Source organism: Lemur catta, chromosome 6 (genome assembly GCF_020740605.2).
Source record: "Lemur catta isolate mLemCat1 chromosome 6, mLemCat1.pri, whole genome shotgun sequence".
Classification (NCBI taxonomy): Eukaryota; Metazoa; Chordata; class Mammalia; order Primates; family Lemuridae; genus Lemur; species Lemur catta.
This window is the reverse complement of record NC_059133.1, coordinates 59552784-59571842: the sequence shown is the minus strand read 5'-3', so window position 1 is coordinate 59571842 and position 19059 is coordinate 59552784. Positions and strand designations below refer to the sequence as shown.

The following is a 19059-nucleotide window of genomic DNA, read 5'->3' as shown; positions in this document are numbered from 1 at the left end:
TTAATCCATGCCGTGGTCCTGCAAGGTAAGTATCATCAGTTCCATTTTGCCCATGAGAAAGGAGGTCAGACCATCTGTACACGGTCACACTCTATTGCTGGTGGTGTCTGAGTTGCACTTCTGACTCCAGGCGTAGGGCTTTTCCACAAAATCTTCCTCCCCAGGCACAGGGCTGAGGCCTACGGGGATTTAGTGCTGGAGTGCAGGCTCCACAGTGGTATATTCTGGGCCTTGCCCTCTCCCTCCCTTTGCCCCTCCCCAACCTCTAAATAAGAGGCTTTGCCCAGCTGCCCACTAATGAGCTCGGCTCAAAGGAAGCGATCAGGCAGGCAAACAGGCCCACGCTGTTCCTCCTCCAACCCCAAGGGGCCTGGCAGGCCCTCTCAGTCACCACCCGCCCATGCTCTAGCCCTGGTCATCGGATAAAGAAGTGATGCCTCAAGCCTACGGCAGCCCTGGACAGCCACCCGGGCCTGCAGAGCCCTGTGCCTGGGGCAGGTCCCTCTGTTGCCTGGGCCCACGTGCCCCCGGACCTGCTCCTGGGTGCCTCCACGGCAGCTCCGGGCCTGGCCCAGTGAAGACAGGCCTTGGCTGCCTCTTCTCAAGTCCTTTGCACCCACTCCAGAAGCACCCAGTCTGTGGGTGCAGGGGCTATTTATAGCTGGCCGCCAAACCAGGGTCCGTGCCAGCACAGCGGCTGGGCCCAGCAGCCAGAGAGGCCAAGACACTCGGAGGTGGAGCTGCTGCGGGGAGACTGCCCTGGAGAAGGCGAAGCACGTGGGGAGCAGATCCCCCCCAGAGCAATCCCAATGCTGGGCATCCCCCAACGGGCAGCCACAGCCGTCCTCCGGGCCCAGGCTGAGGAGGCCTAAAAAGAGCTCGTGGCAAAGCACCAGTCCGGGAGTAGGAATCGCAGCCCCTAGGCCCAATCCAACCTCTCCTAATCCCGATGTTTGCATCTGTGGCAGGTGTGCACAAGCATTTGCAGACCCTTTCCCCTCAACACCCCGAGGCTCAGCGGTGAAGCGACCCGTCCAGTCTCCCATCTAGGGGCAGAGCTAGCATGGGTTCTGGTCCGCCGAGGCCAGTGCTCTGTTATTCCACGAACTTTCAGGAAGTCACCAGCCCTTGAGGGGGCTTCTCACTGGGCAAAGGAAGAGAGGCTTGCAGCATGTTGTCCCTAAGGGACACTCGCACGAGCATTCTCTGTGAGATGGACATGACAGAGGAGCTGCCCCACCCCCACCCATATCAAGAGCCTTGAAGGGACAGCTGTGCACCCAGATGTGGCCCGCAGCAGACAATGTGCGTCTTCGATGCCCCCACCCCTGTTCACATGGCTACCTAAGGAATCCCGATTATCACTCTGGTTGAGTCTGGGCCTCCAATGCCAACACACTCCTGCCCCAGGAAAGGTCTTAGCCCTCCCATGTTCTGGTGTCCTGGCTTCCAGGGGTAACTCCCCTGATGATGATGCAAGAGGAGCTTGGGGGAACGCAAAGTGGGCCACCTGGACCCAAGACCAGTGGCTTTAGCACACGGATATGAGCAGCCCCTAGCGGAGGCCCCATCCCTCACTCTCAGCACAGCCACTGCCTCCAGAGCAGAAGAGAACATAGGAGGGGCTCTGCCTGGGACCCTGGAAAGTACTTTTCAGGGTCCTTTAGCATTTGAGGAGGCTACACAATCTGATCCTAACTTGGCTTCTCTCAACTTGGTCTCCTCCATCTGCACAAGACCCTCCACCTTGGCCATCAGCTTCTGCCCTGTCACAGCCTGTGTAACTTCTATCCTCTGAGCTTTTTCCCCAATGTCTCCTGCCTGTGCTGTCCTCGTCCCTATATTCTACCTTTCCTAATCCTACCCTTTGCTTAAAGCCCAGCTGGAGTCCCCCCTCTTCTCTGGACCCAGCACAGTGCCCAGGGTCCTCCCTCTTCTGCACAGCCATCATGCTGGCTGTCCTACGGCGGGAGAAGCACTTGGTGGGCAGGTACCATGTCTGAGTTAAGCTCGACAGAGCGGGGACTTTGCTTCATCCAATGCTCATTATCCCCAGCACCTAGAATAGTACCTAGCACATGATTGGCACTCAGTCAACATGAAATCAATGACTAAATCCCTGCATCCCCCCTAAAATGCCTAGGAAGAGATCCTGGCACAGAGATGGGGTTCACTGATTCTTCAATATTAATCAGGTGTCCTCTCACTTGGCACTGGGCACATACTGCATTCTACTACTTTTTTCTTTTATTTGTGTGTCCCGTCTCCCCAACCTGCCTGTTGGCATTTGGACAGCCAGGACTGAAGCAGGAAGGATACCCGGGCTCCCCTGCCCCCTGCCATATGGAGTCACTGGGCACCAGGCTGTCTGTCCTGCACTCTGTAGGCCCTCCGTGGACATTGGCTGAGGGGAAGGAAGGGCAGGCTGTGCCCAGTCCAGACCTGCCCCGTGGGCAGGTCCTAAACCAACATGGCCACAGGCAGTCCACCCCTCCTGCAGGGCAGCCTAACAGCAGAGGAGGCTCGGGCCGGCAGGGGAGAGGCAAGGACGGTGAGAGAGCCATCTCACCGGGGCAGCCCTTTGGCTCCCACGGAGCAGTCCTGCGTGGGCTGCTATGCCCACCAAACGGGTTGACAAACAAGAACACACCTTGCCTGGTGCCTGACGTGGGGCAGGGGTCTGAGTATAAATATTAGCTTCCTCCTTTCCTTCCTGTTTCACTACACCCGGAAAGGACAAGAAGAGCATCCTGTCTTTCCTTTTCCTGTTGTGCTTCCTGGCACCGGGCCCAGACCCCATCCAGAGCTGCCTCTTACCCCAGTCCTCAGCCCTTCCTCATGGCACCCTAACTTTGCCCCTCGCCTGGCACCCCCACCTGCCTACTCTCTAACCGATCAGCCAGCCACCCTGCCTCTGCAACCCCTCAGCTTCTCGCCTTCCTGGGGCCCCTCCATCCCTCACCTTCCACTCCCCACCACAGGCTCCCTCAGGCCTGGCTCTTACCTGTGCCAAGGGGGCTGGGACAGCGGGCACCCAGACTCACCTGGGTCCCATCTGCAGAGAGAAGAGAGATGGAGTGAAGGGGCTGCAGGGAAGGGAAAGAGGGGCAGAGAGGGCCAAGCCAGGCCGGCCCCTGCCATTCCAGCTGAGCACGCCAAAACCTGGGCCTCCACCAAAAGCTGACCAAAAAGAGAAGACCCCACCCCACCCCTCTCTGCAAATGCCCACGCTGGCTGAGAGGGGTTCCTGCTCCCCCTTCCCCATCCACCCACTGAGTGGCCTGCGCTCAGTCCATGCGTGGCAAGGACCTAAGGAGGCCCCAGCTCACCCAGCAGTGCCCTCAGTCCTCCCTGGTGTGGTCAGATACGATCTTCCCTGGGCAGCCAAACCAGGCTCCCATAGCCTGAAGGGAAAGAGGGCTGGGAGGGGAGGTGGGGCCAGGGGTGGGAGAGCTGGCTGGGGAGGCCGGCAGGGAGATGGGGCACAGGCTCAGAAAGGGGCGCAGGCTTGGAGATGGGGCTGGGTTGTGGCTTGGAGGCAAAGTCAGATCTGGTGGGAGCTGTGGAGTGGAGTGGTCTGGAATGTATAGCCCGAGGACCCCAGACGGGGACCCCTTTCCTGCTACTGCCCCAGCCTGTGTCCTCAGCCTCTGTTCCCCCGGAGAAGAAACCTACTCAGCCTCTTTCCCAGATAACCTGAGATAGAAATCTTTCCCTTTGGAAACAGCTACCTCTCTCTCCCAGGCTCCTAAGCCCCGCTCTGGTCCTCCTATCCCATTGAGAGCTGGGCAGCAGCAGAAAAACCCCAAGGAGCTCAGAGGCTGGCTGGGGCAGGGCAAGACAGAGGCGAGTCCTGAGGCCACTTGTCCATGAGGGACACCTTTCCATCCTGCCATCCCAGCTCAGGGCCAAGAGGACAGGAGGCCACCCGGGGGGCACTGGGTGAAGACCTGTGCAGGCCAGGCTTGGGGCAGAAGGGAGACTTTCTGCAGAACAACTGGTGGGTGCTACTCTTCGGGTCTGTGTCTTGGGTAGCCACAGTTCCTCTTCCAGAAGCTGAGAAAGGAGAACTCCTTGCAGTCCAGTGCTGCTGGGGGAGGGGGCTCTAGGCACAGGGAGACTCCCACCAACCACCCCCAAACACCAGTGCCCCGTGCTTCGATGACAACGTATAGTCAGGAAACGCTGCTCCACCTATTCAAATGCTGCCTGTCCTTTGAGGTCTGGCCCAACATCTCCTAGCGAAGCTCACCCTGACCTCTCCTCTCCTCCCTTCCCATAGTACTGGCTGTGTGTCCACCGCCTCGATGCTCCATCAGTCAAGATCTCTGCGGTACCATTTGAAAGCCATGCCCACCTGCACCTAACACCTTGCTGGGCACGCAGCAGTCTCTGGCACTGGTGAATCAAACGCAGTGGCTCTCTCCTGGCCACCTGCCTGAGACACAGCATGAGTTGCTTCTCAAGGTTTGTGAGCCCCTGAGGCAGACTGCCTCCCCAGGACACAGTAACCCCCAACCCTGGGCCTTCTTAGACCTCCTCTTTCTTCTGCAGGACCTAGTCCCCGAAGAGACATTTCCAGACTGGGCTGCAGGGTGCACTCCCAGAGACCGTGTGAGGCTTAGGGTCCCCTGCCCCCTGGGAGTTCTCTCCCACCTCTCCCGGGTCCCCCGCCTGAGGGCTTGTCAGCAACATTCACGCTTGGGAGCAGAGCCAGGTTCCTGCGCCTCGCTCCCCCGGTAACCACAGATTCCGAACACTGTGCACTCTCTGGATAGGAGAAAAATTAATGGCCCTGAACTCTGTGGTGTTTGTTACCAGACCCAAAAGGGATGTTTTGTGGTGATGATCTATAATATAAACTCTGTTCAGAAAAGCTGCGTGTGTGCGTGCATGAGTGCGTGTGTGCTGGCAACACGGGCTGCTTCCAGAAGCAATTCTTGGGACAAGTCTGCTTCTCCCCCCGACTCCTGGCAATGGCTCTGTGCTGAGGGCCACTGAGTTCAAAAGAGCCCAGAGCAACAGAGATAAGACCTGGGAACAGCTCTCTTTGTGTCCCAGAGAGAGGAAAGGTACCTAATGGCCCCCGGTCAGTAGCTGCACTGAAGCCAGAACACGAACGTCCTGCATTCCAGTTCTGGCTTGAATTTGGGGACCCCTCTTCTCATCAGCCCCTCGCTACCTCTCTCAGAGGGCTATGACCACTAATCTGGGATCAGACTGAAATAACATGAGGAGTAAGCGGATCTGAGTGATGGGCCCAGGGCTGGACCCTTCTCCACGCAGCCTTCTGCCAGGGTGGGGAGCTCTCCTTTTTGGAATCCTCACTACTCCCCGTATCTACCTTCCTTGGAGGCAAGTACAGTTAGATTTAAAAAGCACTTTACTTGGTGCTAAGGCACCTGGGCCTACCGAGTCACCTTCCTAAATCAGAGCACCTGATCTCACCCAGAACCAAGGAGCCTCAGAAATTCTGCTCCAACGGGCCCACCCCAGCCCTCAGCAACCTCCAGAGTAGACACAAACACCACAATTCTACCCTGAACGCCTGGGACAAGCTGGCTTCCCCACTGCTCCTACCTAATTGCCTCTGGCCCCAGCTCGGTCTTACCTGCCCAGCAGGTGTGACTGTGCCCCCCAGATCTACACAACGCGGCCAGAAACCTGAGCCTTGCCGACCACCTGCTCTCCCAGGGGCTTCAGGCCCTCTGTTGGGGGAGAGGGCTTCCCTAGGAGCACTGCCATCCAGAAGCCCCTCTCAATGCCTCCAATGTCTTTGTTGAGGCTGTTCCCACCTCCCTGGTCTCCTGACTAGCTGAAAAGGAAGTAGGAGACCGAGCCCTCAGCGGCCAGAGGAAAGCAGGCAGTGGCAGGAGGCCACAGTCCTGGGCTCAGGGCTGACTCCCTTCACAGCCCAGCTTGCAGCCTCTGGTTCTCGTTCTCTGATACAGGCTGGACAAAGCTTGACCCCGCATGAGGGCTGGCAGAGAGGACAAAAGCTGGGGGTGAAATGGCTTCAGGAAGATCCAAGAATAAATAAACAGGAGAAAGGACACGGTGGTTGCCAGGCCTCCCAGACACAGAGCGAGGGCTGAGCATGGAGGAGCAGTTCTTCTTCCAGGCTTTAGAGATCATTCAGGCCCTCACTTGGCAGAGGAGGAAAGAGCGAGGAGAAGGGCAAGGTCACAGCCACTGGCAGGCCAGTGGTCCAGCAAGGCCAGGCAGCGCAGCGGAAACCCGAAAGGTCAACCTCAAGTGCAGGTACTAACAACCTCCATGGGAAGCCAGTGATCCAAGGGTTGAAAAGATGAAAACACGGATGAAACTTGGTTTTCACTTTCAAGGAATTTAAAATACAGTCTTAAAAATTTTTGAAAAAATAGACTACTTGTAGATATTAAAAAAAAGTTCAAAGAGCCCAAAAAAGTGTAAAACAAAAAGTTTCTCACTCATCCCAGACTCCCTAGAACTTCCCTAGAATCAGCCTTTTCTAACAGTTTCTTGTGTCTCCCTCTCAGAAATTCTCGATACTGCCCATTATCTTGGCACCGAACTGCTTCTTGCTCAGATGTATCTAGAATCCAGCAGGGGGCTGAGAGTGGGCTGGAAACCCCTGCGTGCGCTGACAGGCCACAAACTGTGAGAGAAATGAGGGTGTGAAGCACAGAGGATGCTGGCCTTGAGGTCAGATGGGCCTGGGTTTGAACCCCAACCCCCTCCGTGACTGGCAGGGACAGCATGAAACACAATTCGATACGGTCAAGCCTGGCTGCCCCTGCTGTAATCAGGAGATAAGAAGACCTGGTTGGAAGAGGTCACCTGATGTTGGCAATGCCATGTGTGAAGCAGCCGGCACCTGTGGGCGCTCCCTCAATGGTAGTGGCTACTGTTTGCCTCCTGCAGTCGGCCTGCAGTCTCCTTTCTGGTGTCAGCATTTCAGTGTCTGGTCCCACCTCCCCTCCCTTCCTCTGCCACAGACCCTGTTCTCTCGGATGCACAACCCTGCCCCTCCGCCTATCCCCAACCTCTCCCAACTACAGTCTCTTCCCTTTCTCTCCCACCTGAACTTTACTGTGTGCCAGGAGTTGTTCTCCTTGTGTTTTACATTTGTTTACATTATCGCACCCTCATGACAAACCTATGAGGCGGTTACTGTCTTCATCCCCATTAGACAGATGAGTAGACTGAGGCCCAGCAGTATGAAATAACTTGTCTGGGGGCACACAATGCAGAGAGGCTGAGCTGGGACTCAAGCCCAGGCAGCTGGGCTCCAGGATACATACTCTCAACCAGTACAAACTACAGCCAGATCATTTCCACTTGCCACGGGCCAGCTGGCACAGGACACGTGCAGGAGCTAGGTGGGCACAGAGAAAGACAGAAAACTCACACAGCCCCGCAGAGACCCGGGCCAGCAGCAACCCCCAGCCCTGCGCAGGCGAGAGGGCAGAAGCTGCCTGTTTCATCTTTGGGCACCCTGAAGACAATCCTGAATAATCACTTAGAGCACCTGCTGACGTCGGAGACACCAAGCAGTGATTTGAGACTGGATGCTGGAGACAGGGGGCAGGAAACAGGCTGGGGTCTTGGAGGAGCATCAGCCCCAGATTCCCTGCTCTAGGGCACCCTGCCCTGTCCTTTCTCTAGGAGCTCCCCAGCGCCTCTAACTCTCTCACTACCATCGCAAAGCAAGCTGCACCGTTTCTTTGCGCAGGCAGAGGGGCCGGGGGCTCAGCTGGCAGGTGAGCAAGCCCGGACGCCTGCCTACCCAGACGAAGGCCTCCGTCTGTCTGAGGCAAGGGGATTGAGCAGTTCTGCAGGCTCCGCAGCTGTGCGCCAGGCAGGAGACTGGACATGAGGCTGCGGGGCCGGCCCTCCTGCCTCCACAATGAGCGTGCCCCTGTCCCGCCACCTCTGGGCAGCTGGGGCCCGGGGGCAGCTATTTTTAGCTCTTGACACCTGGGTATTTTGCAGCCGCAGGATGTCCGGTTTGGAGTCTCTTTCTGGGAATCCCACACGCGGCTGTTGTAAACAGCCCCACACAGCGGTGGCCCGAGCTGAGCGCCAGTGCACCCCCCTTTGGCTGTTTGAGATGACTCAAACAGGAAGCACATGTAACCATGGCAGCGGCAGCTCGAGCTCCTGGGGGTGGGAAAGTGTCCTCCCTGGCTCCTTGTCCCCCACCCCAGACCCCCTACTCCACCCCGAGGCCTTTCTTCATGGATGGAGACCTGGCTGGACCCTGAGGCAGGAGTGCTGGGCCATTCTGAGCTGCATGTGGCTGTCAGTGCCCAGGCCTGGCATTCTCCAGAGAGCCTTGCTGTCCTATGGCAAAGAAAACCCGGGGTCCTGCCAGCCCTGCCCACCTCCCAGGGCCTCTCAGACCACCACTCGGCCTTCCCTGCATGCCCACTGTGAAGGGGAGGGCCCAGCTACTTCCTGGAGAGCCTGCATCCACTTCCTGTCACCCACAGCTCGGCCTGCCCCTGCACTGCCCTGCCCACTTCGGGAATTTCTGAACAGGCAGGCTCAGCTCGTCCAGACCGCCCCGGGAGTTCTCAGGTCCTGAAAGCCCTCAAAGACACAAGTGCCACACTCCTCCTCACTCCCCTGCTCCCGTATCTCCAATCCCTGAGATAAGAAGTTCACCATGATGTCTAACCACCATCTTGCCTATCGTAAGCAGAACATCCTAAGCAGGCAAGATCTATCTGTACTGTGGGGCTAAGAGCTTAGGTTCTGTCGGCTTCTGCCTTCACCGCTCCCCCTGCCCCCAGCCTTCTGGAGCCCCACTTAGATCGGCTGCTCCCCCTCAGCAGCCAGTCTCAGCCAGTCTTTCTCAAGGGTCAGTGCACCAGGAAGCACCCTCTCCACCCTGGGCTGCCTCTCAGCGCCGCTCCCTCTCCCCTCTCAGGCCTCACGCATTCCCTTGCTCTCCTGCCACCCCCAGCTCCAGGGGCCGTGGCCAGACCCTGCCTGCCTGCATACCCTACTCCTGCATGCCCACCGGTTCTGCCAGGAGATGTGCCTTCCTCGGCTCCTCTCACCTGTGCCACCCACAAAGCCCTCAGCCCACTCCCAAGACTGAGGAAATGTCCTCAGGAAATGTCCAAGTTACAATATCAACAATAAGTATATTATTCTGATTATTAATTGGTAATATTAATAATGATCAACAGCCATGTGTGAATGCTCACCGTGTGCCAGTTACTGTGCTAAGCATTTTAATAGTACTACCTCATGTAGTCCTGACAACAACACTGTAAGGTAGATACTGTTATTATTTTCATTTTACAAATGAGGAAACTGAGGCTCAGAGAGGTTAAGGAACTTCCCGAGGCCACACAGATGGTAGTGGGGCTGCTAGGGCTCCAGGACCTAAGCTCAGGATCAGGGCACTGGCATGAATAGCTAGTTCAGCCCACCCCCTGGCAGGAGGCAAGGCCACCGAGGGGAGGCAGGTCACAGTGTGGTCCTAGGGTGTGACTCTAAGTGTCTGCATGTTCCCACAAAGTGTGTTGTACTCCATCCCAAAACAGCAACAATAGCAAAAATATGGGCTGGGTGTGGTGGCTCACATCTGTAATCTTAGCACTTTGGGAGGCTGAGGCAGGAGGATTGCTTGAGGCCAGGAGTTTGAGACCAGCCTGGGCAACATAGCAAGACCCCATCTCTATAAAAAAATTTTAAAAATTAGCCAGGTTATGGTGGCACATGCCTGTAGTCCCAGCTACTCAGGAGGCTGAGGCAGGAGGATCACTTAAGCCCAGGAGTTTGAGGTTGCAGCGACCTATGATGATGTCACTGCACTCTAGCCTGGGGGACAGAGAAAGACCCTGTCTCAAAACAAAAAAAACCTCAGAGATAATAATCTCTGCTTTGTGTCCTTCAGATGTCTTTTGTCTCCAGGAGGCACCCCCGCCCCACCCTCACTCCCTTTTTCATCTTATATTTTCCCAGCTTTTTAAATGTATATATTACCATTTTATTGTATTTCTTGCAAGCTGCCTCCAGCAGGGTATCACTAAATAAGCAAACCTCCCAGGGCTGCTGTGAAGGATCAAATGCTGCATGAGCACTCTGGAAACTGTCAAGCCTTGTACAAAATGCGGGTTGCATAACCAGAGCAAGTCACCTCGCAGTGGGTACTCTGGAGTGAATTCCTTTGGGAGGAGATGGTATGTGTCCTCTGTCCCTCTGTCTGTCTGTCTCTCTCTCATTCTCTACTCCCGCCTGCCCCAGGCCTCCCACACAGGCAGGCCTTGGACAGGTAGAAGGGCCGGAGGCATCTACTGGTGCAGAAGGGAGCACGCACCTTCAGGGCAGCCTCCTGTGGACACAGCCAAGTGGCCATTGGCATCCCTGACCTGGTGCAGGGGAAGGCAGAGGCCACTGGGCTGGGGTGGGGAGTCAGTAAGAACCAACCAAATGGAGGCATCTCCATGGGAATAGCAACAAGCTGTGAAGAGGGGAATTAACAGACATGCCACATTAATATTAATGACGGTAAATACCCAAGAGGTCCATCCCAATCGTGCCCTAGCATCCTCCTCCTTCTGCCTGTTATCTGGGAGGATGGCAGAAGTCTCCTGGGCAGATTCTCCAGGTGAGCCGACTCCCTCTCGCAGCCAGGGCTGCCCCTGAGACTTGGCAGGCAGGGGTTCTTCCCGCTCACAAATCCAGCCAGGGTGTTTATACAGCCTTCAGGGAACTCAGCAGACAGACACATGGTCCTGGACATCAATTTGGACAAACCAGCTGTAGGGACAATTTCTGGCCAACTGTGAATTTGATGAGATAAAAATTTACTATAATGGAAGGTGGAGATCACTGACTGGAAAAACAGCATACGCAGCGTGGTCTCATTTTGGTAAAAAAGTACAGCATGTAAGGAAATGGAAAGGTGTGCGGAGGGCTTACAGCAGCGATCTCTGATGAGTCTGCGGTGTTTTTTATTTTTTAGCTTTTGCTGGTCTGTATTGTCTGATTATCTACAATGCACACAGACTGCCTTGGTAATAATAACGCAGCATATACAGTATACACGTACACACACACACACACACACACACACATGAAGATGGCATAGCCACAGGTAGCAAAGTCAAGATGTGACTTCAGGTTCCTGTGAGAACTAGGCCACGGGGCTTTCAGTGCCTCTGTGTATTCCTGGACCATAGATCTTCTGAGGTTCCGTGCTATCTACAACCCAGTGTCTCCTGCCTCTCCTGAATCTCACCAAGGGCCTAGCACAGGGCTGGACACAAAGTCAGGACTTACTTAATGAATGCCTGTCAGCTGAATAATGATCATTTCCTGAAAGAAATGTCTCATGCCTCTTCCAGAGCCGCTGTGCTGGGAATACTCACTGCTGACATCACTGACCTGCCCACCCCTCCTCTGCCTCATGTTCCTCTTAAGAGCTGCCAGGGAGGGGCTAAAATAAAGGTCACTGCAGCAGATGCTGGCGAGGTACTCTACACCCTGTCCCAGACCCTCCCCAGGCTGGCACGGTAGCCCCTTCGCCGGGCCAGCTGGCTGCGAGACCCTGGGGTCCCTCCTCACGCTGCCTCACTGGGTAAGGCTGGGGGAGGTGGGGTGAACGAGCGAAGCAGGGGTCCACCCTGTGACTTCTGGCTACAGACTCCTGCTGCTCCAGGCCTTTATGGGTGGAGGAATCTGGAACAGGGAATTTGGCCTGGTTTTTTCTGTGAACTGGGGCTGCGCCCAGTTTCTGTTCTTCACGTCTACAACATTCCCTATCCCTGACCTTCAAAAATATGAACAATAACATTAATAATAATGATGAATATCCAGTGTACGCTGACTTCATACCAGACATAGAGGCAACTTTATTTACAATATCTCCTTTCATCTTTATAGCAACTCCATGAGGTTGACGCTATAATTATTTTTACATTACGGGTGAAGAAACTGAGGCACAGAGAGCAATGTCCCCAGTGTCACACTTAGATGTCTGCAGGAGAAAGAGGGATTCTACTAAGGTCATCCCAATCCTCTCTCTGTGTCCTTACAGGAAGGGCCTCCTGCCAGACTTTGCAATGGGCAAAACAGGTCTCCAGTGATAATTAATATCTGTAGGGTGCTTTAAACATCAAGTGTTTACATACACAGATGAGAAAATCCCCACTTGAAACTAGGAAATCAAGTCTCAGAGCACTCAGCACCCTGCACAGGGTCCCACGGCCATGTGGCTGGGATTCAAACCTAGGCCTCTGGCCTCAGAATGGCACATTCCGTCCCCCGTATCACACAGTGCCCCTGGCCCACTCTCGAGATGGCCCTGATGGCCTGGAGGGGAGGGTTCCCAGCTCCTTCAGCTCTGGAGCTCAGGCCCTCGCCCGTGGGGGTGGGGGTGCTACGCCAGCACCTCCTCAGTGTCTCTGCCGTGACTCACTCCTGGGACCCAGGGGAAGCACAGCCCTGCGCTGTGGGCAAACATTGCCCGCTGCCCGCCCCGCCTCAGCTCCCCGCCTCCACATTTGCTAACCGAAACAAGGCTGCTGCTATTTTTAACCCTCCCGCTCCCCCTTGCCTGGGGCTCCCCCCTTCGCCCCCCCATCCCCTGCCCCAGCCGGGTGCCACCAGCCTGTCATTCTGAGAGCAGTTCTACAACCTGAACGCCCAGGAGGGCCCAGCGGATGCCCGGACGTGCAGGTTTGTAGGGCAAGCAAAACAAGACGGTTACGGCCCAGTCGCCGAATTCCCCCACCCCAGACTCTTTCCGAACCTGTAACTCCCAGCCTGCCCCACTAATCCCTGTCATCCTGGGGGGCCGGAGGAGGGGGAGATGGGACTTCTGGGCTGGGGGTCACCACAGAAGACGACGGCTTGAACCAGACCCACCTGCCCCTCTGGTCTCAGTCTCATCCAGTTTGGGGAGCAGGAGAGGCTCCTTAGAACGGGCTCTGCAGGGAGGAAGCTGAACTAAAGGGGGATGGGGTTCCCCTCATTGTCCCCAGGGCATGAGGCTGCCTCTAAGGTCCAAGGCTTCTGACCACCAGGGTTTCCAATCCCTGCAGGCAACACGGGGGAAAAAGGAAGTGGTGTGGAGCAGGGTGGGGATGGTGCGTTTAGCCAGGGCCCACAGCATTAGGAGAAGTCCCCTCCCCGTCCTGCTGTGCGGGCTGTGGAGCTTGGGCAGGGAAGGCCTGGGAGCCTGGGGGAGCAGCACTGAGGGGCTGGAAGCCCGGCCAGGGTGGAAGGACAGCCTTGGCAGTGTGCAGGGGGAGGAAAGCAGACCGTCCTTTCTTTTCTTTGAGGGCTCCTCTAATACTCTACAGAAAGGGCCTGGCCACACCTTCCTGCAGCACAAAGCTCCCAGGGGAAACCTTCCTCCAAGAAGAGGCTGGAGGTGAGAGGATCTTTAGGCCGCTGGCCTAGAGCAGGGACTCTACACCCAAGTTGCTGATGTGAAAAGTAACCTCCTGAGGGAAGGGTGAAGGGGCACGGCTGCAGGTGGACCAATGGGAGCATGTCCTTCTAGCAGACGTAGAGCTGGCGGCTTGAACCAGACCACCTGCCCTCTGGTCTCAGTAACACCCAGTTTGGGGGCAGGTGCCAAGGGCACAGGAGAGGCTCTGGAGAGCCCAGCCAAAGGGCTGCTTGGCCTCAGGTCTTCCTCACGCCTCTCCTGTCCTGCACCCTGCTCGGCCAGCCTCAGTCCTCTCTTGAGCTGTGACCTCTCCCAGCCCCGGCTCTTCTTCCTGGCTCTGTCCACTCTCCCAGGGTCCTCTCTAAGACTTGACCCCCTCTCGCCTCGGTGATTTCTGAGCCAAGTAAATAAACCCCAGTGGCCACAGAGGCAGGCAGGGAGGCTAGGCCCAGAAAGGCGGGATCTGGCACAGCAGTTCCCTGGGTGGGCAGATGAGGAGGAAGGGAATGAGGTGGGAGGATGGTGAGGCAGGAGGGCCAGGAGCCCCTAGGGCAGTGCTCGAGAGCTCCTGGAGAGAGGCTGCCTCCTTCCCCCTGGACTCAGCCCCACGAAGGAACACGGCTGCTCCCCACACAAAGGAGCTCGCCCTGTGCGGCTCGGTCCTTCTCTCCCCCCTGCCAACCTTTGAGGGCTGCTTGAGGAGTGGAGCTCCGCCCAGGCCCCCTACCTGGATCCAGGTGGTCCCCAAGCATGGCTCTAAAGGCTCTGAGGGCTCACTTCCAGTCTGGGGAGAGGAGAGAAGGCACCACTGTCACCTTCTTAGGCAGGGCTCTCCTGGCCAGCCTATGTAAGGAAGTCCCACCTTGTTATTCTCTATTGCTACACCGCGTTCATTTCCTTCTTAGGGCTTATCACAGCGTGTAACTAGACATATAGACTCATTCCTTTACTCGCTTACTTGCTCTGTTTGTCTCCTCCACTAGAGTGGAAGTTCCCTGAGGTCAGAGGTTGTGCCCATGTGTTCACTGCCTCTTTGTAGCCAGCACCTGGCACAATGCAAGGCTCAGCAAGTATCCAATGAATGAATGAATTGCTGAATGACTGGCTCAGCAAATGGGGCTCCCTGGTTGCCAACATCAACCTTTAGGGTTGACGCTCCACAGTTCCAGGATTTCCCCAAGGAAGAGGAAGCAGGAAGTAACAGGAACAGCAAGGTCGGGAAAGCTGGTACTCCAGGGGAAAGCTCGGCGCCAGCCAGAGGCAGCACCTGCATCACCTGTCTGGCCCATGCCATGACGCAGGGTGTGTGCACACCCGCACACACAGAGGGGCATGCTGAGCACTGAGTCCCGGACAGCTCTTAGAAGCCTGGAGTTTTGTCTTGATTCTTCCTTTTAATAGCCCTATGACCTTGGGCAAATTACATATCTTCTCCTCAAAAGAAAAAATGTAGAGGTTGGCCCAGATCTGTGGTTCTCAAACACAGCTTTGCACCAGAATCATTCGAAGCACATTGTCAAAATCCAGATTCCCGGGCCCCACTCCTGTAGATTCTGACTGAGTTGGTCTGGAATGGGGCCAGAGAATCTTTATTTTTACACATTTTCCAGGTGACTCTGAAGCAAATGGTCCAGGAATTGGCATGTGAGGACCACATATGAGATGGTGTTTTATGAGCTGACATCTAGACTTCTATTAAAAAGCCACTCCTATACAGGTATACATCCCCCCAAAACATGTCCATACATTCCATATACCCCCCACAGGGCCATAAATGACACAGGTGCACTCTCTACAGATGACGCCCATCTGTACTATATATGTGCATACTCCCAAGACACCCAACACAGAGCCACCCCATGGATCACAAATTGCCAAGGAACCACCACATCAACGTATACAGCCTGGGACACACACACAGATTCCTACCACACACCCAGTGTGCCGCTCACACACAAATCACATGCTGACCCACACTAAACAGACACTATCCTGAATTTATTTTGCCTCTGGGAACTGGTCCAGGACAAAGGAGCTATGCTCTGCTGATGAAAACATCCCTCTGCCTCTGCCACCCCCACCCCTACCCTTGCCCCAGGCAGCATGCTGTCCACCCCCCCTTGTAGGGGGACGGCTGCTGGAGAAGGACAGGGGAGAGATGGGTTGAGGGGAGGCAGAGGTTAAGGCCAGCGACTCACGTCCAGCAACCCCCTCTTGTCCCCTTCCCTCCAGGAAAAGCCAAAGGGCCTCCACCCAGCCCCCAAGTCAGAGCTCACTCAGGCCACTTGCCTAGATTCCCAGGCCCTGGTCCTCGGGAGCCAAAAGGGCTAGGGAGGTGGCTAGATGTGGGGACTCCTCCTAATACTCAGGCCTCTAAGGAAAGGGCTGTCTGGGGGCACTTTCCTGCAGCCCTAAGGCCTGGGGCCCCCAGGGAAGGTAACCACAGAAACGGGGGAAAATATTACAAGGAAACACAATACCCGGCAGGGTCACCTGCTGACCAGGCTTCCTGCTGTGTTGCCCACCCCCCATCTCACTGCCCTCGTAGCCTCCTCCAGCCTCAGCCTGGGCCTCCTCACCAAGGCTCTCCTTCCTGCCCAGGGTTAGGGGAAGCAGCCTTAAGAGAAACTCTGGCCCTCTGTGGTTCCAAACAACATCAGGGATGGCCCAAAGCTGAGCCCCCCACTCCTAATCCCTACCAACTCCCCCCGACAGGAAATCAAAGCTTCCTGCCCCAGAGGAAGTACCCCATCTAGGGAACAAATCCAACACACACAAATGCACAGTCCAGTCCCGGGAGCCTTGCGAGGACAGATGCCCTCCCCCCAGCCCCAGGCCTCACTCTGGCCATGCTTCCAATAATACCCCACACCCCACTGGAGGCCCCAGCCCCCAGTCTGGCCAGGGAGGGCCAGGGTGTGGGGGGAAGGTTGAGAGAATGGGCAGTGGCAGAGTCAGAAGTTCTCGTTCAGGGCCTGCTCCGCCTGCCATTCCCTGGCTGGGCGACCCTGGGCCTTGCGTGATTAGCTCATCTTCTCTCAGGCCCTTGCCAACTTCAAAATTACCAGCCTTAATGAAAGGCCAGGACAAAGAAGACAGGGAGGAGGGGGGTTACACATGCTTCTGTCTTCCAAGTCCCTGGGCAAGCATGCCCACAGCTATAGGAGGGTCCCCATCCCCATCCCCATCACACACAAACTTCTCACTTGCCCAAGGGTTTTATATCAGAACTGAGAAAGTTCCAACTCCCATGCCCAAAAGCCACCAAGGACTAAATGTGAGGTCCATTATCCCTAAGGGAAGTTGGGGGAATATAATAGCACCCACACTGGACACTGATTCATCTCTTTATAGTCAACCTCTCCTGCTCTGTGCTCTGGGAAGTGTGCTTGAAATTTTCTCCTCATTTTATTGATGGGGAAACTGAGCTTGAGTATCAAAGTGAAGTGACCAGCTGAGATATGCAACTTTCTCTCTGTCCCTGGATCCCAGCAAAACACCTGGTGGCCAGAGAGACACCCACCCAATGGGCTTGAGCTAAGGGACACAGAGGCTTCTGGCGAACATTACCCCAGGACCAACCAGGTGCAGCTGCACAGAAGGCAGCTCTGTGCTCGATTCTGAGCCTGGCCCTGCTGGGCAGTGAGGGACCTCAGGAGACCAAATGCAGGGGACCAGTCCCAGTGGGTCCAGGACCTGAGTCCAGTCTGGGTTCACTGGGTACAACACAGTGGGACTGCTCTGTGCCTTAGTTTCCCTCAGAAGTGACTGCAGAGAAGAAGAAAATGACTAATAACTGAGGTGGGTAGAGGGAGCAGGGAGTGAGAATGAAATGCTACTCCGAGAGGGGCTGGAGAAGGGGCCTGGGAAGGTGTGAGAGGGTTGGTGTGAGGAAGGAAGAATGTCCAGCAGCCTAAGGCACCTATGGGGTCCTGCTGGGGAGAAATGGGCCACCAAAGTGCCCCATTAGAGGGTGGGGATCTGAGTCACATTCTCCTTTTTAGCCCAATGGCTGGACAGGGGTCTTGAGGAAGGTCCCCATGGATCCAGGTGCAAGTCCAGGGGACAGGCTGGTGAGTCTAGATCTTGAGTTCCCAGCAGAGCTGCTAAGGACCAGTGCCCCGTTCTCACCCTAGAAACTGACAGGCAGAGGTGGGCCTCAAGCAGATGTTGATTAGGGGTGTGGGCAGGGAGGGTTAGCAGCCAGACAGTGTCCAGATGCAGGGGGAAGCTTTCGGGTGTGCAGGACAGCCAGCAGAGACGAGGAATGGGGGCAGCAGCAATGGCTGGCCAGGTCAGACTCAAATGGGCAGCCAGAGGGGAATAAATGGGGGCTGGGGGGCACGGGGCTGCCTGTAGGCCCGAGGGCTCTCTCCCAGCCCACAGGCATAGAAATTCTGCTTGTGGCAGCCCGGCTCCCTGCCTGGTTTGCCGCCTGCTCTTACACTCCCCAACACCAACAGAACCAGGCCTGGGGGTTGCACATCCTGTCCCCACCCCTCAGTGCACAGCCTGCGGTCCCCACCTTCCCGCGCCCCAGCCGGCAGTGCCCTCCACAGCTCACTTGGGCACAGGTGTCTCTTCACCCTGATGGGTGAGCATGGGTGGGTAGGCGATGCTCAGAGAAACCTTCTAGCCAGGGACCCCTCCAGGGGGAACCGCTTTCGCCCGCCAAGGATCTGAGTACGGTCCTGCTCGGCTCCACGGGATGGGGGCGCTGATGTCCAGCCCCAAAAGCCCGGCCCCAACTCAGTGGGTGCTGCCCTTTGCCCTCGCGCTTCCAAACCTTCCGCTCCAGAGCACCGCCCCCTCTCCGGGCCACGGCGGCCGTCCTCCGTCCCGGTCCCCCGCTCGTCCTCCCCGGGGATGGGGGTGATGGAACGTCGGGCCCGCGCACCGGCGACCCGGGGCCTCCAACTCCCTCCCTCGGGCCTGTCGCTGCCCCGGGGCGGGCGGATGTGGACGCCCCGCGGGAGGCCCGAACCCTCCGGCCCCGGAACCAGCCCCGGCGGAGAGCCTGCCAGAGCCCCGCTGAGCCGGGCGGGGCAGGCGCGGTCGGGGGCTGCACGCCGCGCTGGGCCCGGGCCGGCCGGAGCCCGAGCCGGAGCCGGGGCCGGAGCCCGAGCCCGAGCCGGAGCCCGAGCCTGTGCTGGCCGCGCTGGGTGCCGCGCGCAGGGCGGGGCGGGGGCGGCCGCCCTGTACTCACCGGCGCTGGGGCTGTGCATCCAGGGGCCGGGGCCCTCAGAGCGGGGGGCTCATGGCGGGGCGGGGGGCTGGGGCGCCGGCCTCACATCCCCCCAGTCGCCGGAGGCTGCAGAGCGACTGAGAGACGGCGAGAGGAAGGGAGGGGGCCGGGAGGGGGAGGGCCCTGGCAGCCCGGCCGGCCGGGTAGGATGACAATGGAAGGAAATGCTTTATCTGAGTCTGAGAGCGGGCCAAGGGGGAGGGGAGAGAGGGGGCAGGCGCTCGCGGCCCTGGGACACACCACCCCGGCGGACTGCACCGCGCGGCGCACAGGCGGGCCGCAGACGGCGCGCGGCCGGGTCGCGGCGGGGCGCGGCGCACCGCCCGGGAGGCAGCGCTGGACCCGGAACGCCGGACGCGGCCCGAGCCCGGCCGCCGCGCGGCGCTCCGACCCGCGCACAATTCCCGGAAACCCAGAT

General features: G+C 57.3%; 1 protein-coding gene across 14 annotated transcripts in view; it reads right to left on the bottom strand.

Annotated features, from left to right (window-relative positions):
• Positions 1–19059, bottom strand: part of HDAC7 (histone deacetylase 7) — a 42802-nt gene that overhangs the window by 16456 nt on the left and 7287 nt on the right. For 3 of the 14 annotated variants that reach the window (XM_045555093.1, XM_045555099.1, XM_045555103.1), the window contains exons 1-2: positions 18603–18811; positions 3005–3055 (exon numbers count right to left, since the gene is read on the bottom strand). The exons of 6 other annotated variants lie outside the window; for them this stretch is intronic. In XM_045555093.1, the coding sequence (XP_045411049.1) occupies positions 3005–3055; positions 18603–18621 (70 nt within the window). In that variant the 5' untranslated portion in view covers positions 18622–18811. Of the gene's footprint in view, positions 1–3004; positions 3056–14123; positions 14164–18602; positions 18812–19059 lie in introns of those variants that run through there. 5 more of the 14 variants (XM_045555092.1, XM_045555097.1, XM_045555104.1 and 2 more) reach the window with 2 other exon arrangements.